The sequence below is a fragment of the Pezoporus flaviventris genome, unplaced genomic scaffold (assembly GCF_033815535.1).
Source record: "Pezoporus flaviventris isolate CSIRO_AGI_PZ_B2104156 unplaced genomic scaffold, CSIRO_AGI_Pfla_v1 ptg000002l, whole genome shotgun sequence".
Lineage (NCBI taxonomy): Eukaryota > Metazoa > Chordata > Aves > Psittaciformes > Psittacidae > Pezoporus > Pezoporus flaviventris.
In genome coordinates this window covers 14,486,365-14,509,057 of record NW_026892550.1, presented here as the reverse complement: position 1 = coordinate 14,509,057, position 22,693 = coordinate 14,486,365, and the positions used below count along the sequence as shown (strand labels likewise).

Sequence of the window (22,693 nt, the reverse complement as noted above, 5' to 3'; positions counted from 1 at the left end):
AATCCATGAAGCTACTACATTGCTCTGTAGCCTTTATCCTTGGGGTGACAGCTACAGTGTCCTGAAATGAACACAAAGGCATCAAAGAAGAGAGTAAGCGAAACTAAGGCTAGACTATGACAAGAGAAACGGGGAAAAAAGATGCTTGTGGGAGATACAATTAAAATGTTCTTTGGTATTTTTGGTATCATTTGACAGTTGTATACATTTAGCATCACAATTCTGCCATGATGTTGGTGTATTCCTTTCCATCCTCTGCCAAATATTGATTACACAGTGGAAGAGAAAGTTGTAACCTTAGAAAACTTTGTGTACTTCAAGCGGAAATGTCATAATATAATTTTATCAAAATCATCAGACCAGGGACAAAATCTACTTATCAAAACCTGAGCACAGCACTCTTATACTTTCAGTGGTGCTTCATATTTGTTTGCTATTTAAACCCAGTTATTTTTCCTCCTAGTAACCGGATTCAAAAAACAACAGGTCCAAATTTATAATCTGGGCACCTAAAGCATATTCTTACGATCTTAAATACAAATAAAATTCCTTAGGTTGGGAAGATTTAAAACATCTTTCACATCCAGTGAGTACTTGCATCACCAGGGAGGGTTACAAAATCATCATTAACATGTGTATTAAAAACCCTGTGTTTAATTTCCAATTTATATGATAATTCCTATTTATTTTTCAAAAACGGTGTCACTCTGTTCTCTGAAGAACCTAACTTCTTGGTGCATATTTTTATCCCTGAAAAAGTAGCAAATTAAGAGCAACTTTCAGCATTCTTTTTCCAGAACTTGTACCCTAATTTCTGTCAATTCCCATATCAGCTGCTACACTAGAAGTGGATTATTCTTCAAGTCACTGTCCTTGAAGAGGAATATCAAGACTCTGAGACAGAGCCACTAGGCTTTTTTTCTTACATTTGAACTGCCGAAATATCAGATACTGGGCATCCAGTTTGGGGAGCCTGTAAAAAAATAAGCTTCCCTTGTTTTTGTCACTTTTTCTGCCTACAACTGATTAAAGGGAGTGCATCTACTAAGCCAGACTCTTCTCAGCTAAAAGATGAAAAGCAAGAAATTAACTGGAAAACAGGAAATTCCAATTATATATGAAGTAGGTTTATGAAGCTGGATGTTTTCTTAGGGTTTTTTGGTTGGTTGTTTGTTTTTTTTTTAAATTCTTTTTACTATAAGTGTGTGGCAGCTTGCCCAGGGGGTCAATTTTCATAATGCCTTGTCCATTTTGCTTTTAACTTCTACAGAATCTGTACTGTGGATGTTATTAGGAAGATGTCCAGAAAGAAAATATCATGGCCACATTTTCTGAAAACTAGACAGATTCTTCTGAGAAATGTCAAGAGGACACTAGGACTAACATATCAGCAGGAAATCAAAAGTTCATAGTGGTATCATTAACCTTAAAGGAAATGATTTTCTTCACATAATATAAGTTACCATCTAATTCCCATTGCTCTGCAAAGACTAGAAGAACATACAATAAGATATTTTCTAAAATATTCCAACTCCTGATTCAAATGGAGAAGTATTTAGGGGGAGTGAGAGAATGGTGAATCTCCATTCAGTAACATAAAATATGTAAGCAGGTGAAGGTCTGTGAGATTTAACTACATTTGAAATACCTTACTAGAGCTACTCTACGGGATGGTTATCAGTCATTGCATTTAAAAAAAGAGTCTCTGCAATTTACATTGAAATTGATGTAATTAATGTTTTTACACAAAGCAAATCTTGCATTTACAACATGTTCTAATATAGGCTTCTTTACACTTTGTACATTCTCCCATCTCTTCCATAAGTTTGTTTAACATCTTTAACATAATCAATACTGGACAGTTATAGAAAAAATGCCAAAATTAGATCATAGACTCATAGAATAGTTTGCCGATGACACCAAGCTGTGTGGAGCACTCCATCTGTGGCAGTGTTCAAGGCCAGGTTGGACGAAGCCTTGAGTGATATGGTTTAGTGTGAGGTGTCCCTGCCCACGGCAGGGGGGTTGGAACTAGATGATCTTAAGGTCCTTTCCAACCCTAACTATTCTATGATTCTATGATTCTATAATGGTTTGGGTTGGAAGGAACCTTGATGATTATCTAGTCCGAGCCCCCCTGCTATGTGCAGAGACACCCTCCACTAGATCAGCTTGCTCAAAGCCCCATCCAACCTGGCCTTGAACGCTGCCAGGGTTGGGGCATCCACAGCTTCTCTGCAGAACCTGGACCAGTGCCTCACCACTCACTAATAGTGAAGAATTTTTTCCTGAGATCTAATCTAAATCTCACCTTTTTCAGCTTAAAGCTCTGTTTATGGCAGATCTCTGACAGTGTATACAAATACTTGGTTCCTGGACCTTAGCTTTATTACCCAATAGACGCTAAATTCCTTCATCAAATCATTAAGGTAGAAAAAGATCTTTAAAACCATTAAGTACATCCATAAACCTAGCACTGGCAGGTCCATCATTAAACCATGTTCTGAAGTGCCTGCCACATCTACACACCTTTTAAATACTTCCAGGGATAGTGACTCAACCACTACCCTGCGCAGCCTGTTCCAGCACTTGACAAACCTATTTAGTAAAGAATTTTTTTCCTGAAATCCAGTCTAAATCTCTTCTGGCACAACTTGGAGCTGTTTCCTCTCATCCTATTATTTGTTACTTGGAAAAGAGAATGATACTTGCTATGAACTCCTTTCAGGTGGTTCACTTCATATTTTCCTTTGCAAAGCGATGTTTTCTATACCTATCACTTATCAACTGCCTCCTTAATTTTCTCCAACAATTCTTGCCATCATTCTTCTCTAAGTAATGTCCAAGGCTAGATGGAAGGCTAGGGTTCAGATCACCTTCTTGCCTAAACTTCTGGAAAGTCACAACAGCCTGATCTAGTTACATAAATGCTGTACTAGAATCCACTCAACTCACCCCGCAAATCAGTATGATACTTACATCTATATCTCACAATAATATAAGATGCTCTTCCTTATTAGAACATAGGTAGGATTTATAGGACAGAGAAATATATTTCTTAGACTCACAACTGTAGTGGGACTGTAATGATTTGAGATCAGGGGTTTTCCAGGGTTTTTTCCCTGGTTTTATCTCTGGGACAACCAAGAAGGAGATACATGTAGTACTTCTATCACAATAAACTATATGCTACATATATGATTTGGACTTGTAGCAATGCTATTGTCTTTATGATTTTTTTTTTAATTATATCCTCAAAGTCTTTAAAGGGTGGATCTACTGTTTAATGCAAGTTTCAGACATAATTCAGGATCCTTACCTTGAAAAAACACACCAAGAGATAAATATTATCTTAGCTAAAGATTAGCATCCTAATTCAGTTTTTGAATGGAGCTATCTGAAAATATATTAGTACCTTTATTGCATTCTAAACCACTGCCCTGTCACTAGAATATCCTCAATGACGCTGCTATTTTTAGTACAAAGTTCCTTTCTGTAGCTGTATCAATTTTTAAATGCGGAAGATCATGGAAAAAAATTGCAGACTTCTCCTTGTAGCCAAGCCTCTTTTAGGCCATGAATAATGATGGAACCAGTTCTGAATAGAACAAAATCATAGAATAGTTAGGGTAGGAAAGGACCTTAAGATCATCTAGTCCCAACCCCCCTGCCGTGGGCAGGGACACCTTATGCTAAATCGTATCACCCAAGGCCTCGTCCAACCTGATCTTGAGCACTGCCAGGGATGGAGCATTCACAACCTCCCTGGGCTACCTATTCCAGTGCCTCACCACCCTAACAGGAAAGAATTTCCTTCTTATATCCAATCTAAACTTCCCCTGTTTAAGTTTTAACCTGTTACCCCTTGTCCTATCACTACAGTCCCTAATGAAGAGTCCCTCTCCAGCATCCCTACAGGCCCCCTTCAGATACTGGAAGGCTGCTATGAGGTCTCCATGCAGCCTTCTCTTCCCCAGGCAGAACAGCCCCAACTTCCTCAGCCTGTCTTCATACGGGAGGTGCTCCAGTCCCCTGATCATCCTCGTGGCCCTACTCTGGACTTGTTCCAACAGTTCCATGTCCTTTTTATGCTGAGGACACCAGAACTGCACTCAATACTCCAAGTGAGGTCTCACAAGAGCAGAGTAGAGGGGCAGGATCACCTCCTTCGATCTGCTGGTCATGCTCCTTTTGATGCAGCCCAGGATACGGTTGGCTTTCTGGGCTGCAAGCGCACACTGAAGCCGGCCCATGTTCATTTTCTCATCAACCAACACCTCCAAGTCCTTCTCCACAGGGTTGCTCTGAATCTCTTCTCTGCCCAACCTGTAGCTGTGCCTGGGATTGCTCCGATCCAGGTGTAGGACCTTGCACTTGGCATGGTTAAACTTCATAAGGTTGGCATCAGCCCACCTCAGAAGCGTGTCGAGGTCCCTCTGGATGGCATTCCTTCCCTCCAGCATATCAACCGACCCACACAGCTTGGTGTCATTGGCAAACTTGCTGAGGGCGCACTCAATCCCACTGTCCATGTCACCGACTAAGATGTTGAACAAGACCGGTCCCAACACCGATCCCTGAGGGACACCACTCATTACTGGTCTCCAGCCGGACATTGAGCCATTGACCACAACCCTTTGTGTGCGGCCATCCCGCCAGTTCTTTATCCACCGAGTGGTCCATCCACCAAACTGATGTCTCTCCAATTTAGAGACAAAGATGTTGTGTGGGACAGTGTTGAACGCTTTGCACAAGTCCAGGTACATGACATCAACTGCTCTACCCCTGTCCATCAGTTCCGTAGCCCCATCATAGAAGGCCACCAAATTGGTCAGGCAGGATTTCCCTTAGTGAAGCCATGTTGGCTGTCACCAAGCACCTTGTCGTTTTTCATGTGCCTTAGCATGCCTTCCAGGAGAATCTGCTCCAAGATTTTGCCAGGCACAGAGGTGAGACTGACTGCTCTGTAACCCCCGAGGTCATCCATTTTCCCTTTCTTGAAAATGGGGGTTATATTTCCCTTTTTTCCAGTATTCGGGAACTTCACCTGACTGCCATGATTTTTCAAATATGATGGCCAGCGGCTTAGCAACTTCATTTGCCAGCTCCTTCAGGACCCAAGGATGGATTTCATCAGGTCCCATGGACTTGTGCACATTCAGATTTTTAAGATGGTCTTGAACCAGATCCTCTCCTACAGTGGGCCCAAGGTCTTCATTCTCACAGTCCCTGCATCTGCCTTCCATGATTTGGGTGGTGTGGTCAGAGCCTTTGCCAGTGAAGACCGAGGCAAAGAAGTCATTCAGAACCTCAGCCTTCTCCAAATCCTGTGTAGCCAGTTCTCCTGAGAGCTTCCTGAGGGGGTCTACAGTCTCCCTAGTCTATTTTTTATTTGCTATGTACCTGTAGAATCACTTCCTGTTATCCTTAACACCTCTAGCTAAGTTTAATTCTAACTGGGCCTTGGCTTTCCTAACCTGGTCCCTAGCTTCCCGGACAACATCCCTGAACTCTTCCAAGGCCACCTGTCCTTGCTTCCACTTATTATAAGCCTCTTTTTTCAATTGAATTTTCCTCAGGAGCTCCTTATCCACCCAAGTAGGTCTCCTGGCCCTCCTGCTGCACTTCCTTCTGGTTGGGATGCAACACTCCTGAGCTTGTAGCAGGTTATCCTTGAATATCGCCCAACAGTCTTGGGCCCCTCTGCCCTCTAGGGCTGCATCCCATGGAACCTTACTAAGCAGGCTCCTGAAGAGGCCAAAGCCTGCTCTTTTGAAGTCCAGGGCAGTGAGCTTGCTGCACGCTCTTCTCACTGTCCTGAGGACCTCAAATTCGAGCATCTCATGATCGCTGCACCCAAGGCTGCCCTGGAGAGTCACATTTCCAATGAGCCCTTCCCTTTTGGTGAGCACGAGGTCAAGCATGGCACCTCTCCTTGTCAGCTCCTCTATTACTTGCAGAAGGAAGTTGCCTTCCACACGACTGAGGAACCTCCTGGATTGCTTGTGCCAGGCAGTACCGTCCTTCCAACAGATGCCAGGGTGGTTGAAGTCACCCATGAGAACAAGGGCCTGCGAGCGTGAGGCTTTTCCTACCTGTCTATAGAGTGCTTCATCTGCAGGTTCTGCTTGATCAGGCGGTCTGTAACAGATCCCCACAGTAATGTCTCCCATAGCTATATTCCCTTTAACCCTGACCCACAAACTCTCTGTTAACTGCTCACCTGTCCCCAGACAGAGTTCCATACTCTCCAGCCTATTCCTAACATAAAGGGCAAATCCCCCTCCCCGCCTGCCAGACCTGTCTTTTCTAAAGAGCCTGTAACCTTCCATTCCAACACTCCAGTCCCACCATGTTTCTGTGATGCCTATTATATCATACCCCCATAGACATGCACACATCTCTAATTCCTCTTGTTTGTTCCCCATGCTACGGGCATTTGTATAGAGGCATCTGAGCTGAGCTCCAACTGAAGCCGGCTCATTGGCTGGAGCGGCTGGGATATATCTGCATTGTTCCGAGCATTTATTATAGGTGCTGGCAGCTGACTGGGTGTGTTGGGATGGAATGATGCCCCCCTCCCCCAACACATCTAGTTTAAAGCCTCCTTGACCAGTCTGGCAAGCCTCCTACCAAAACCGCTCTTTCCCTTCTTTATCATCAGACCAGCTCCACCAGCCCCCACTAGACCATCGTAAGACATCAGTTAAACAAAGCAACAAAGCTACTTTGAGAAGCACTTGCATGTTTTTGAACTTAATTTTTCCACTGAGCTGTGGTAGGATTTCACTTTGAGGAAGAACCCAATCACAGACACTGTTGAACAAAACCCCCAGATTTCTAAATATCATATCAAGTAAGCCAAAATCTTGGGCATTCATCTTTGAAAACTTTTCTCCTAATTGATCTGTGGTGAATTCAAAACTGCCCATGAACTTAAGGGTCACTATCTCTAGGAAAGTGAGTATCTGTCTTTTGGGAAAGGCTTATTATACCACAGAAGAAAACTGTGTAAGAAAAGTAGCCAACAAGTACAAAAATAAATGCTAGCAAAAGTAGGTAATAACATAATTTTTCTTCTTTTCTTTTATACAAGCAAACAAAAGGGAAACTCTTAGAACCAAGGCAAAATTATTTTTTCCACATGAAACAATTAAATATTTAAAATAGCCTGACTTTCAAATATTAAACTCAGGTTACCATAAACAGTTATAATGCCTGGCTGTATTCAACTCCAATTCAGTGTTTTAGATTTCATGTAGGGAAATTTTAGGATGCTTAAGATACATTATTTTGCCAAAAGAAATTGTAAGCGTTGGTTTTATGCAGGGATTCCTTAAGCAGCTGTGAAAGTGCTACAGGAAAAGGTATCTGATAGTATAAAAGGACACTGTATTGACCAAGCATTATCATCAGACTATACACAAGAAGGAGGAAAATACTTACAGATTTTTTATGTCTACAGCTCCTCGGAATGCTTTCCTTGGTATTGCTTGAATCTGATTTTCACTGAGATCACTAAGGAAAAAAAAGTATTAAAATTAACTAAAAATCTGCTATATATATTACTTTCTGTGTAACACAAAAAGAACATATAAGAAAATAATATCTGCAATTACAATTTAGTCAATACTTCCAATGAAGCTTATTTTATTACCTCAACTGATTTGCAATTGATGAAAAAGCAGCAGCAATAATAGTCCAATTATTTTACAAAACAACAAATATAGATGGCAAACTAAAAGCAGAAGCATTACATAATTTAACAATGAAGGTCAAACTGATTTAATTTCTGACTGATTTCATTTTTCAACCCATTTGAAACCCGTGACATCAAAAGTTTGATTGTACGTTCAGTTTCACGCAAGGAAGACTGAAAACCAGCAAAAAGAACAAGTAGGAAGCTGTTGAGAAAAAGCTATCAAGCTGTGGAATGTCTAAGACCAATATATTTCTGAATCTTTTTTCAGAGTGGGACGCACCATATATTTTAAAAGAAGGTATTAAAAACCATCCTGCAGCAAATATCTAATGCTCCTCCCCAAAATCCCTGCATGAACAGCTGTACCACAGTACCTGAAACTAACATCTTTTCCAAAAGAGAAATGTTATTAAACTTCTTATTCAGTAATTTTTTTTGGTATCAGTATAAGAAAACAGGAGATGTGGTTTCGAGGTTTTACTTCTGACAATTTCCTGCCCTGGACAAACATATCTACCACACAAACGGTTCCCATATGCCTGAAGGCCTTCAAAGGGGCCCATCTACCTTGGTGTCTTAGAGTTATGGAATCAGACCTTCTTTTGGAGTCCTCTAGAGATGCATCTATGTATGGACAATAAGGGGAACACAAGACGTTATATGAAAAGGCTCACTTGAGCATCTGAATAAAATTTAGAAAAAAATCAGATGCCTACAGGCTGTCTCTATACTAGGATTTTCAGCCTGTTTGTTAAGCAGTTTTGTCATGGGTATCTGGATTTCATTTTTCTAAAATCAAATCAGGAGCTTCACTCTGAAAGCACATCAAATACAATCTAACATCCTAACAGGAGAAGTAAAGTTTTGCAAAGCCTTCTTTTCAGAGACATCTTTAGAAGGCCTTTTTGGAGACAGCTTTTAGGAGAAACATTGCAAAATAGTGCATACAAATAAGAGACGTAGCTCAGATGAAATGAATAAGCAAGAATCATTTAGTTGATTAGACATGAACAGTCATGCTTTTGACATATTCTTTCCCTAAAGAGAATGAGCTCATATTTCCAGTTATTAGTAATCACTCCTCAAAATCTTTCAGATTTATGAACTTAAAAAAAGTGAGGATTTGCTAAAACCCCAGGCTGCCCAACTTTAACAGAATTTATATCAATATAACTCTTTTGTAAATAATTCTACATACATTGACAGCAAATTTATTTTATCCAATTAGTTGTTAATTTATGGAAAATCACATTCTATTTACTAAATCTTTCATAGTTCTTGCATATAACTGCACTGCACTATCTTGCAGAATATATTTAAAAGTAGACCCAATTTTACCATTATTGACCGTGTGCAAAAAAAGAGAATCTGTGAACTATGATTTAATTTTCAAGTCACCTAAGTAATCCTGAAATGGGATATGACTGCACAGCTCTGACAATAAACTGAATGGCAAAGAATGAAAAAGCAGCCTTCAGCATTTGTTACTGTATCATGATTTAACAGCCTACTTCCTTTAAAAGAAATTCCATTGTAAGTATAAACAGCAAATACCTATATTTATACTTCTGTTTAATTGATTTATATATTTTAACTATAAAAAAATTGTGCATAAAGCAGTTAGGTTAGCAGTAGTGATTTGTATCATGATCAATGAATAGTTTATAATACAGATATATGTATATAACAATGTAAACCGCTGCCATACTAATAAATGTATACTGCAAGAGGTAATGGGTAATGGTGCATTACATTTTTTATGACAGTTACTAGAGTATCATCATTCACCATTTTTTATAATTAAAAAAGTGGAAGATGAACAAGAGTGAGATACTGTAAATTGTTTTTATAAATCTAATTAAAAATATCAGTGGTCAAAATCTCTCTTTCCTTGACTAAATGCAAATCTTAGCACAAATGCAAGGACTTACAAATAACAGCTATTGAGCAAGGGTCTTCAATAAAAAATACACTGAGGTTGTATGTGTGCAGATGTGTGTCTGTGTGTATGCACATGTAAAAGACAGTAGACTGACTAATTGCATGCTACTTTTACTGCTGTATCTATACAGTCAGTACCACTTCCATGCAGCACAAGCTCATGTACTCTGAAGTAGTGTTCACTGCTAATTTTAGCACATTTGAAATGTAAACTACTTGACTGCAAAAGTTCCCAAACTTGCTGTGCAAGGCACTGTTTAATACATCCCTCTAAATGTTGACCCTCTAAAGGTAGAGCCTAAGCTAGGTTAGCAAATGTCATTTCCCCAGAGAAATTTTTGCATTTGCTGGTTTGCAAAACTTACTCGGATCTGTTTATGTAACAAAAGTGTAAGTTAACTCATTTCTTCACTGCAAAATTCTACCTCTCTCAAAAATATGACTTTCAACACACAATTTATGCCTACTTATAATATCAGGAAAAAGGTTTTAGTAATTATTTATTGATTGCTTCAAGTTTTCATCTGCTCAGTAAAAAAAAGGTTTCCTTATGAAAACCTGTGGGGCTTAAATAAACATTCACATTTTTCTTGCACAAATTACACCTACATTTCACACTTCAGATCTAGGATTCAGTGAGGATTGCTGTGTGGTCTTTTTTAACGGTTTTAACTCATTCTACTGCAATTCCTAGATTGTTCACGAAAAAAGAAAGTCACAAGCAGCACTGGGTGCACTGTGACCTTCTGAGGAAATGGGGCAAAAATCTGTTTCTTAGACAAACCCAGGCAATTTTACAGGCCATTATGTTACATTGATTTGACTTTGGAGCTTATATTCTGCAGTGAAGAAACCTCCTTTTCAGCCTGATGGTAGTTGTTTTCCTGCACTGATAACTATGTGAACTTCATCTTCCATTTCAAAAAGAGATAGCATTTGAATACTTTATGATGGCACTTGGTACAACTAAAATGAAAGAGGCATTTTAAGTATTTCAATAAAATTTAAGCCCTAAACCCCAGAACATCCTACATTTACATGAACAAATATATATTTTTGAAAAAAAGTCATGAACCTGCTTCACATATGAAGCCAGCAATCTGACCAAGACATTTTCATTGGAAAAAATTATTTTCTATTACTATTACTTCCCAATATGCTGCATCAAAATCCAGCACACCTCTGATACAGCAGAATTGATTAAAAAACTGTTTTATATGCAATTGGAGTGAAAAAGACAAGGCTATCCTATAGATTTTTTAGTTGGTTGGCTGGTTTTTTTTGGTTGGTTTTTGGGTTTTGGTGGTTTTTTGGTTTTATTTGTTTGTATTAATAAAGCACAACGGTTTAGTAAAAAGTTTTGATGAGTTAACCTTTATGAAGATTCTAGTTGTCCTATAGCCCTCTTTCACCTAAATTGTTCTTGACTCTATTATATCAGTCCTAGAAAGGTACATTCCAAATTCTTCATTCTGGAATACCTTAGACATTGACTCTTCAAAAAATTTCCTTTGTACAACTCTGTGGGCTTCATTTTGTTCACTGGCCAGCAGAGCACCTTCAACCACCCGGTCTCCAATGCATCTCCCCATTCATACATTACCAAATCAGTGCTCTGGACCTGAACTACCACATGTAACTTCACCGTCTTTTAGTGTGAAATGTCCTCAAACAGAGCTCTAGGGCTCATTTAATCAAGGCAAAAGGCGGCATAGTAATATTTGGGTTAAGTAGTGGATTTGCACACAAAAAGCCATCTGGGCAAGTTAGGCTAGCAGCAGCTGAAAAAGGCTCTTTTCAGAGAAGGAAAGGAAGAGCACCTGTGCTGCGGTAGATGTGACTGTACCATCCAGTTTACTGTGGTTTGTTTCAGATTTATTTAAGCCATATGTATGTCAAGCAATCTTCTGAGTTGTAATATTCTGGCTGCAACCCCATTTTCTCAAAAGCAAAAGAAGAAAACCAAATCCATATGTCAAAGCTGAATCCCACTTTAAATGAAGACACACTAAGGAAAATGCACAAAGACTTATTTTTTGCCCAACTATAGTGATTCTTTTAAAAGCCTTCATACTATCTTTTCCCTCCACAGAAGATGAGGTGTGTATTTCTAACTCAGAGACTATGTTATACCTAAATAACTTTTTTTTTTAATTAACACAGTCCATCAAGTATTCAAACTCAGCAATAAAACCAGAGAAATACTATAACCTCTCTAAGATCTGTGATCAAGTAAATCCTGAAATCATTGTGCTAACATAACATAGAATTTCTTCTTAAACAAACTGCGTCAAAGAAATTTACATGCAATGTATCTTGATAATCACATATGCTTAAAACGATTTCCAAAGTTTAATGGCTTAATTCCAATGACAGTAGACAGTAGAACTTGTCTAATTTGAAATTATGCCTGAAATAATGTAATTTCTGTGTTTCATAAACCAATGAAAGAGCAAAAAAAAAAAACAAAACAACACCCCCCAAATAAATCTAACCTTGCACATCACTCTCCACCCTCCCCCACCCTAAATCAGCTTCATTTTATGTATATTCAGTTATTTTTTTTTATTCTGAATTACATTAGTAATTATAATGCATTATGCTTTATGGAAATAGGAGAAAGACCTTGCCAAAGCCTTGCTTGAATCCTTCCTAAGAACAGGATGGAAACGGTACATTTCTATTTATCATATTTACCGGTTAGTAGATAGAAGTATATCAGGAAAAAAACTCTAACCTAGAATCCTGCCAATATCTGAAATTCATACCAATACAATAGAATAACCTATTCCCCCAGAAAGCCTCAAAACCCTATGCTGTTGCTTTTTTTTCTGAGGATAAAGCCCTCAGATAACCTGATATTAATAAGCCTGATAGAATGTTTCAGCTCTTAAAAAATGCAGACAGTACTGCATTGCAGCTATTTTATTACTCACCATATATAGTTCCCAGTTGAATATCCCATTTACCCTGAAAGGAGTGCTAAATTTTTAATTATATAAATTGAAACACCACATATAATATCTATATCATAAGCTGTTAAGGGCTGTATCACAGTTTTGTGTGGCTAAACCCATTGTTCATTCTGAAACAATAAATCTTTTGAAGATGGCAAACCTGCTTGTAAATTTAATCACTTGTAATTTTATTTTCCTCTATGGTTTAACCTCCCCCTGTGTCTGACCAGTGGTATCATAAATCTATACTGCCATTCTCTACTTTGAAAAACACTGAGTATTGGGAATGAGTAATGTGTCCTGATTTTTAAAGGAAAAGGCAGAAATATTGAGTCAAACTAAGTATTGAGTACTTATCAGTTTATTTACACCAGTTCATAAAAATAGCTCAGAAGGTACCTATTCCGTGATCAGCATCCTTAATAACCATTTAAATATATCTGACATAAACAAAGTAAGCCTTTTTTAGTATGTCTCTCTTACTGCAAAACAATAGTTTCAACACTAGCTAACTATATTCTGCATGAAATCCCTGATGCCCATACAAGGTGTCAAGGTACCATAGATAATGAGACTACAGGGCATTCAAAGAAATAAACAGTTTTTTTTCAAATTATTTGACTGAAAAAAAAAAATACATTCATTTGGACATGAGGATTTTCACTTGGAATGAAAAGGTGCTGAAAAATCCCTATATATTTTTTAGAATAGGATAGGATAGTTCAGTTGGAAAGAACCTACAATGATTATCTAATCAAATCAGGTGATTTTGGTGGAACAAGTAACAGCTTATTTTTATGAACATACATATCAATTAGATATTTATCCCTAAATGATGCAATTAAATAAACAATTCATTTATGAATATTAAACGGTCCTCTCCTTTTTAGATGTTTTCACTATGATTTGCTTTTTCATCACTACTATTCAGGGCTCCTACAACATATCTGCACACCTTAAAAAGTACAGAAATTTAGATGGCAGTGAGAATCACAGAAGCACAGAATGATTCATAGAAATCATAGAAGACAGACACTACTTGTTCACAACGGAGCTGTGAGAGTCTGTGAAATGTGCTCCAGCACAGACTACTCACTAGACTCTAGACTTCATTATGATGTCTATGAGGTCTTGCATGGCCTGAGACACCTATCCAGCCACAGTCACCTTAACGAGGCATGCCACCTAAAACTTCAAGCTTATTCCAGAACAAGACCCAGGTTTGCAAAAGCTACTATTCATTCCCCTGGCTTTGATGTTACAGAACAGTATGGAATAACAGGATGATGTTACAGAAAATTAAGTACTCCGCCACACTGGGAGGCGCTGAAAACACCAGCCTTAAAACCTGAGCTCCTGGAAGGTGAAAACATGCTACAACATGACAGTGTAAGAGAAGTGAGCCAAAGCCCCAGGTTTCAACTATGCCTTGATATGTCTCAAGAGAAGGATGGAAAGAGATTATTTCATGCTACCATTAATGCTGGCAGCTGCCTCTTTTTGCAAAAGCTGTAGTAGCAATGGGCTTTCCAATACAAAGAAGACAGACTGAAATGGCAAAAAGGTTTGGGCTTTTTCCTGTTTTGCTGGATCTCTGATTTGGATTTTAATCCTAAAATGATGTTTTTCCACTTTCTAAGTTTGAATAATAAATATGCATTTCTACTTTGCATTAGGTGGTTTGCGTTACCACGGAAAACTTTTGATCTGATTTTTTTTACTGCTCCTGAACATTTATCATCACCCAACCATTCTTTCAAATTGGTAAATTCCAGCATGATAAGGAATTTAATCTAAGACCTTTTCTGAATGTTACATTGGCACACTTTGGCAACCACTATTTTTATTGTATTAGGGCAAGGTATGTAAGCATGAAAATTGTTTTCAGAAGTACGTACCAAGAATCAAAACAAAGTACAAAGCCTTCAAGAATACAGATACTACTGAACTATTACATTATGGTGTAAATCCAGGGAGAGTATGCTGGAGAGACAGTTCGTCTAAAATTAATAGCTCAAGTGAATGGAAACTATTGAAGCATGTGGAATTCCATCATGGTAGAAATATATTACAGCATGAGCTTACTAAACAAACATAAATGTTTTAATCTATGTAACACAACAGGCTTTTATTCTAAGTTCAGCAAATATATTAATATATACAAATGAGTAAGTACTTTTACCATCAGTCAAATGAGGCTTATCCGGCTAATTGTTACAATACTGACATACGTTTGGGTTTACAGGATTACCATATAACAAGGTACAGTACTGCATTACTTATTTATGAATATAATTTTATACCCAAATGGCTTCTCAGGTGCTTTTAGCACAGCACAGCATTTTGGCAGGTCTGTGAATCAACTATGACAGAATAAGAAAATGTTTTAAAAAAAATAACATTAACAATTCAATTTAAACTCTGAAAAGTTTCAGTTCTGAAAAACAAAAACACCCCCCCCCCCCCCCAAAAAAAATTCAAACAAAACCAACCATGACAACCCAAGCTGAAGACCTCTGCTGTACCATTATTCTCTGACTATTAAATAAACAATTTAGCTTTTTATTAATTTCAGGATTAGTTTTTGTTGTGGTGGGTATTATTTTTTTTTTCTGTTCTTCCGTAAAACATCCAATGCAGCTATTCCTCTGGATAATACAGATATACAAAAGGAGTCAAAATACTACCAGCAGTAGCCAATGTCTCTAAGCATATATTTATCTTCTTGCGAAGATCAAAAATATGAGTTATAAATTCTAGCATTAGTTCTGTAAATCAATATTGCCGGTTACATCCTGATTCTACCAGCTACCCATAAAAGCAATAAAATTTCATGTCTGAGAAAGGCACTATTAACCTACTTTTACAGATGGAGAAACCAAAGTAGTATGCATCAGTACCATGCTGAGGAACACAAGCAGATGACAGAAATTTAGATCGCAGAACTGCAGGTTCTCCCTGCATCACTAATTTTCACTTGCTCTGTTGACTCCCAAGAGATTCAAGTGCTGCACACAGTAGACACATAATCTATTCTCATGCTAAAGCAAGATCACTCCCTATGCCATGGTGTGCTACGTGGCCCAAGTGAATACTTAGTCATTCACAACATAGGGCAATCGCTACAATATGTACAGAACTGTGTGAGTCACAGCAATTCCTATGGCAAGGAATGAATCTTCCTCTTGTCTAAGAATATTCAGACTGAATTTCCCTGCTCACTTTCATCCCTCAGTTTTTAAATTATACCACTTTTAATGAAACCACTAAAGATTTTTTCATTCTTAATGCTTCATGTTTTTAAAATGCTATCCATTTACAAATCTGTAATTGAAACAATATTTGCTTATTATACCTTTTGGTATATTATTATTTGTATTATTTCAGCAACACATATTTTTATCCATATTATATCTATTCATTTATTAAAGCAGAGGTGGAGATCATTCCTACATACAGTATAGAACATAAACAGCGAAAGAGAAAAACTCCCACACTACATAACAGAAGTACTGGTAGACTGGCAATCTTCAGAGTGTCTTCAACTTTAACATTTTATATGTGACATCAAAAATTTAAATGGTGACAATTAATGTTAATCTCTTTTTGCTAGAGAAACAGCCTGACTCCTCACATCCGTTATAATATGATGTCAACTTGTTTATAATTTCAGGTATCATTAGTTGGTAATTTCTGCAGAATGACAATAGCATACAGTGCAAGCACTGGGCCTTCTTACTTTTTAAAATTATTACATTTTGGGTTTGGAATAAGTCAAACTCTCCAGTCTCAGTCTTGGCATAAAAGTTAATCTATGGGCTGCAAAATCAATTCTACTCTACAACGTCTCCAAAAGTGCACTTAAATCAATTTGTATACTCTGGTACCATTTGAAAATAATTGCTTAAGATGACTCACCATTTATTTTTTATTGTGCTAGAGTGTCATAGTGTAGCAAATACTAATTCTGAAATAAAATAGGAGTATTAGGACCACATATGTATTTTAGTGGAGTCTCAGAAATCATTTTTGAAAGGAAAGCAGCCTTTGTTAGTCTGTTCCATTAAATTAATATGTAATTCTCTTTTGCTTAGGACTACCAAAAAAAAAAAAAAAAGGAAATAATTATACGTTGTAGCTCCTAAAGAGGAAAGGACCACCCACAATTTCAAAAGAGAGAATTGCAGTACTACTTCAAATTTGGCTTCAATGTAATCCTCTTGTTAGAAGAAGATCCTTGAAAGAAAAACTTGAAGCTCTTAAGATCACCCCACTCCCCCCACAAAGAAAAACTCACTAAGTCTTTATCCGTAATGTGTCTCAAACTGGTCAAGATGAAGAAGGTACTGAATGACATTTACTGACTGCTGCTTCTTATTCATTTCTAATAGCAGAACCGTTCCCCTAACAATGCCTTAAGATATCAGCACAGCTGTGAAGTGCATGGGTACCATTGACCTACAACCCAGCTTGGAGTTTGCAGAGTGGGAGATGACTTTTGACCATATGTATATCTTGCATTTAAAGTTTAAAAAATCACAATGTAGTCCAGCCAATAACTTGTAAAGCATGTATGGGTTGTGTTCATGCATTTTCCCTTCCTTTTTATTTAACCATGTTGGTCTTGAAGGCAAAATAGAAAGTAGCTTTAACCTTTATGTGTTGTTATTTCATACAAGGTCACAAAAGAACACTTTTTTTGTAAGAGTGAAAATTCTGCTATTTTAATTCCATCAGTTTCTGGATAGGCTATGTGGTCATTAATTTTTAATCAATTATTACACTTGATAGACTTGAAAATGCACTACAAGTTAAGAACTTAGAAAGGATAAAGCAAGATGCTGCCAGGTAACTTTCACTTCTTCTGGTACGTTACATACTCAACATATGCACGGCTGAAACATCCATTTGGCTTGGCTGGGGGATCCGCTCACATTAAGAACAGATGAGATGGCATACTTACTTAATTTTCCAAAAGACCTCTTCAACACTATCTGAAAAATCTATCGCTACTTTTCTCTCTAACAAAACTTCATTTCTAGCAGGAGTTTGCAGCTATCAACATAACTTTAATATTTAATATTGTTTCACCTGCTTTGGCATTGAAACCATAAGTACTTTTAGGAACTGACTGAAAGGCTGTCTGGTATGTTGTCTAGTTTTACTGCACAGTCTATAACCCTGTATATTCTCTTCTGAAATATCACTCAGCAAAACATGGCAATTTCTCTTTTTGTTCGAAACAAAGTAGAGCGAGGTCCTGATCCAGCCCCATTATGCATACCTGCTGTTCCAATACAGGCAAGTACATCCCTGGTAGCAGACATTTCTCATCAAGTATAGCTCCAAACTGTTAGTCCAATAATAAGACAAGTACTCCAAGTGTTTCCTAACACTAAAACTAATCTTGAACAGTTTGTCAAGGGACAGGCAAAATTTGGAGAGTAAACTAGAAATGATCTTGCAGATCATTAAAGCTGAATGGCACTGTGCTCAGTCTTCCTTCACTTGAGTCAATGATGCAATTTGGGTACCATCTCTTGAGACAGGCTGATTGCTTAACAAGGCAGATTTATTGTACAGTCTTAGCTTTATACAATATGTGTGCAGTCACATAATGTATGTGAAGCACTGATGCTTCAGGCTTTGAGGTTCTTGCCTCTCAGTGCCGAAAAGTACGCTAAGAATGGCAAAAGAAACCAAAGCAGATTATAAAAGGATTACCATGGATTATTAAAAAAATTGACAACAGCTAAGGTACCGTCATAATTACTGCTTATCAATATGACCAATATTATATCATTGTTTTCCTGGGCTTCACCCATCTGCTTATACCCATCTGTCATTTCTTGTGCAGCAATATTTTTCATGGAATCACTTTGTTTTGTTTTATGTGGTGCTGATTGGTTGGCTGTTTTTTACTCTGTTTGCAGAGTGCCTCATACCATTGTCTTTCTGTCCCAAAAACTAGGACTTTAAGCTATTGTATGAGTAAACTAATCATGGAAAGGATGATAAAAATGTGTATTAATGTTGTACTCCACTGATAATAAGGTACAAAACAGTAAGAACGAGCTGAATTATTTAAACAACTGGATAGTTTTTCAGACCAGATTTTTTGTTTATTCTATTTATTGGGTGCTGTTTATGTGCTGGTTAATGAAAGTCAATTTAAAGCTCTTAGGAGAAGAAGGAAAAGAAATTGTTGGGAAACTTCAGGGCAAATACTGATATGAATATTCGAGTATTCTAGAAGTAAAACTTCCCACTGACAATATTAAATGACTTTAATAGTCTAGCTGAGCATCGCAGAAATCCCAGGTCTCAAGATTCTATTTAAGGGCTCCAAGCTTCCTTTTCTTCTTGAGCCTGCCTTCCCTTTATGTGGCTGTTCCAGCTACTTCCCCCAAATTCCTTTCACCACAACCTTTCTCTTCTCAGTGCCATGAAAACAATCAGAATGTCAAGAGTTTCCTATTCTAAAGGAGCTGAGAATACAGAAGAGGCAATACAATTGGTCTGTACAAGAAGAACAGTGTACCCTAGCTGAACACAGGGGCCATTTAGAAGTGGAAACCATTGCAAATATTGTAAAAATGCACATAAGCAACTAAAGGAAAATTCCAAAATAAGCTGATCACAACTAATTTCTTCACCAACAGCAAAATAAAAAGAACAACCTAGGATAAAGAACTGGATCAAAGTGCTGCAAGTGTAAGACTGTGCAAAACTCCATTGCACATTACAACTTTGGCTGGATGCTATTGCCACAATAGCAGTACATATATTACATTTAAATGTTCTAGGAAAATCCACCTATAGGAAAATCCACCTATAAAATAATCCATGCAGAGCTGAATTTAGTATTATTTAAAGAAAAGCTTAAATTGTATTTCTACTTTTACACATCTAACCCTTTTTTCCTCTCAAAGTTACAAAAAAGTTCAGCTGCTTGCACTAGTGATAATTTTCACTCAAGCACGTTTTTGAGGTCCAAGTCCACAAAGCTCAGATTTTCTGTTCCAGGACTGTATTCTTCCACTGACAACATCAAAAAGTGGCTGCTCTTATTTGCACTTTAAAAACTTATCTCCACTCCTTCCTTCAGACTTTTTCCTCTATCTGTAGGTTTTCAAGTCTTTTCTACAAATTGCTTCCATGCAAAATTATTTCCCTTCAACCATTTTCCAGACTCTTCTAAACAGTTGATGGAGCTTTTGTACAAGTAAATATCCAGAAAATCCTACTGAGAAGCCCTAGTAATTAGGAAAAAAGTGATTATGTGTGGTAGAGGGGGGAGCAGGGGGTGGGGGTCCTTTTATTGTAGGAGGCATTTTTTTAATTTGGAGGGCAGGTGTGTGCTTTGTTTTGCAATTTGGGGGCACAAAAACAGTTGGATGGGATGGGTATTAGTTAAGTAATTTCAATCAAATGAGAGCAGCATACCTAGGGTGAATAAGGGTGACACTGATGTCTCCATTCACAAGCTATTATTCACTTGTGGTGAGAAAACAGAGGACAAAGAGGTCAAGGTAACCTCTTGATTTACTGAGACTGAGGACAGTTATGGTAATAAGAAGAAAGAGCTATTAGATTTATTAAAACCAACAAACAAACAAACAAACAACAAGCTTCCCTATTGCTTGAGGACTAATTCTGAAATGTACCACAAACATTTAATGATGATTACATTTCGGTTAAAGGGTAAATGCAAAATCCAACAAACAAAACATTGGTATTTAAGAAATAAGCCTAAATATAACATCACATGACATTGCACTCACACGAAAAATAGTCATTAAAGGGAACAACAACATCTCAGCATTACAGAGCCAGGCTTTCTGCTAAGCAGTCTGTGTAAGTCCATTCATACTTCTAAGGATTTCAGTAAGAGTTTCACCAGCACAAAAATCCTAGGACAATGTATCTTGGAAGGGCAAGCTCATGAATCTGTACTCACTCTTTTAGCTGAGTAAGAACAGATCACCTCTGAGAAGAGGACCAGCTCAGAGCTCTGAGGTGACTGAATTTAAACAATATTTACACAGAGAGCTGAGAAGGTGTGAGGATTTGCTTCTCCACAGGCTCTATTGCACTTGCTATCTATTGCCATATGGCTAATTCTTTCTCATGCTTATTATTCTGTTGCAGTTCATATCACAGTATACTGTTTTACAGACCTTCACCTTCCAACATCTGTAGCAATGGCCCCAGAAATTGATTTAGAGGCTGAAATACAAGCATATCCAAGCCTGCTTCTACACAAGGCTATATATCTTTGTTGGAAGACTGACACAAGGTACCCATATGCATTGGTGATAACACAAGCTTGCCAGACACAGACGTACTTATAGCTCCAGAGAGATGCAATCTAATAATGGATAAGAATAATCCAATCGCACAAACATTTGTATTTGTAAACCCTACCTAGTGCTACAGACAATACAGGCAAAGACTGCATTTCACTGCCATGTTTCTTCAAGGATATAAAGATGTTCCTAAGGTATGACAAGCATATGATGAAACTTAATGGTATATAAGATGAAGAGACTACTTTCTGAAGCACAACTTCATAGTTGGAAGTTTTAAAACTTAATTGCTCTTCTGGCAAACTCAAAGAAAATTAAATTCAATTAGATACTGGAACTTTTTCATTAGAACGCTTTGGCAAAATAAAGTTAATAGAGGGAAAGCTTTCTGCAATTAAAAGTGACAGGTGCATTGCTTTCTCTAAGCTTTTAAATCACATCTGTCAAAAAGTCTATTAAAATGCATTTTTAAGCCCAATCTACTCAACTTTTATGAATCAAAATATTGTAGAAGTATTGAAGATACATCAGTTAAGAAAGTCACTGCTTTATGGCAGTAAAAAACTGAAATTTCTATAGAGTTATACATCTAACATATTTAGGGCAATGTATTAAATCACAGAATAACTCTGTATCCCATTCCCATTCACTTCATGTATCAGCATGATTTCCTGCTTTAATTTTAACCAGTGCATGAGAAATAAACAACTTGATTCTGTTAATTTAAAACCAAGATGTCTATAGTAAATTCAGGTCAGTCACAATTTTTAATTATCTATTCTATGTGTGCATGGTGACTTGGAGGAGAGATGGACATGGCTAAGTAGTTTCTCTAAACACCTACTATTTACTAGTATTTAGGCCTCTTTTGAAGAAACTTTTTCAAGACAGGAATCCAAAACTTCTTAATGATAATTTCTAGGATTTTTTTGGTTAAGTTTTAACATTATTTTGTTGTTTTTTTTTCAGGTAATCGATAATCCTAATTTTGATAGTTTGGGAATGAAATATATTTAAGGGAATGCTCCTCCTCCCCACCAATTTTGAAAACAAAAGCAGTACTCATCAAAGCTCTTAAGTATCAGCTAACTGAAAATCTATTATGCTCTTGTAAAATTGATTGTGACAATATGAAGTGTGTAAAAGTGATGATACAGAACCTTCAGAGATGTAGGAAGGGAAATTACACTAACTCAGCTCAACATAGCTCTTATTAAACCACAAACATACAAATAACCTCATCGCAATTCAGGACGGTACTGAAGCATGTGCAATTTAAAGTATGAGTGGTGTCCCTCAGGGGTTGGTGTTGGGACCAGCCCTGTTCAATATCTTTCTTGGCAACATGGACAGTGGGATTGAGTGCGCCCTCAGCAAGTTTGCTGGTGACACCAAGCTGTGTGGTATGGTTGACATGCTGGAGGGAAGGAATGCCATCCAGAGAGGCCTTGACAGGCTTCAGAGGTATGCAAGGGTGAACCTCATTAAGTTCAACAAGGCCAAATTCATGGTCCTGCATCTTTGGCAATCCCAAGCACAAATACAGGCTGGGTAAAAAATGGACTGAGAGCAGACTTGAGGAGAAGGACTTGGGGATATTGAGAGCTGGGCTTATTCAGTCTGGAGAAGGCTCCAGGGAAATTTTAGAGCAGCTTCCAGTACCTAAATGAGGCCTACAGGAAATCTGGAAAGGGACTTCTTACAAGGGTATGTAGTGATAGGACAAGGGGGAATGGCTTTCCGTTGAAAGAAGGCAGATTTACATCAGACATAGGTAAGGAAGA

The 22,693-nt window shown here is 37.6% G+C and overlaps 1 protein-coding gene across 7 annotated transcripts in view; it reads right to left on the bottom strand.

Annotated features, from left to right (window-relative positions):
* SLIT2 (slit guidance ligand 2) overlaps positions 1-22,693 on the bottom strand; it is a 269,873-nt gene that overhangs the window by 103,234 nt on the left and 143,946 nt on the right. For all 7 annotated transcript variants that reach the window (XM_061470049.1, XM_061470055.1, XM_061470054.1 and 4 more), the window contains exon 5: positions 7,447-7,518. In XM_061470049.1, the coding sequence (XP_061326033.1) occupies positions 7,447-7,518 (72 nt within the window). The remainder of the gene's footprint in view (positions 1-7,446; positions 7,519-22,693) is intronic.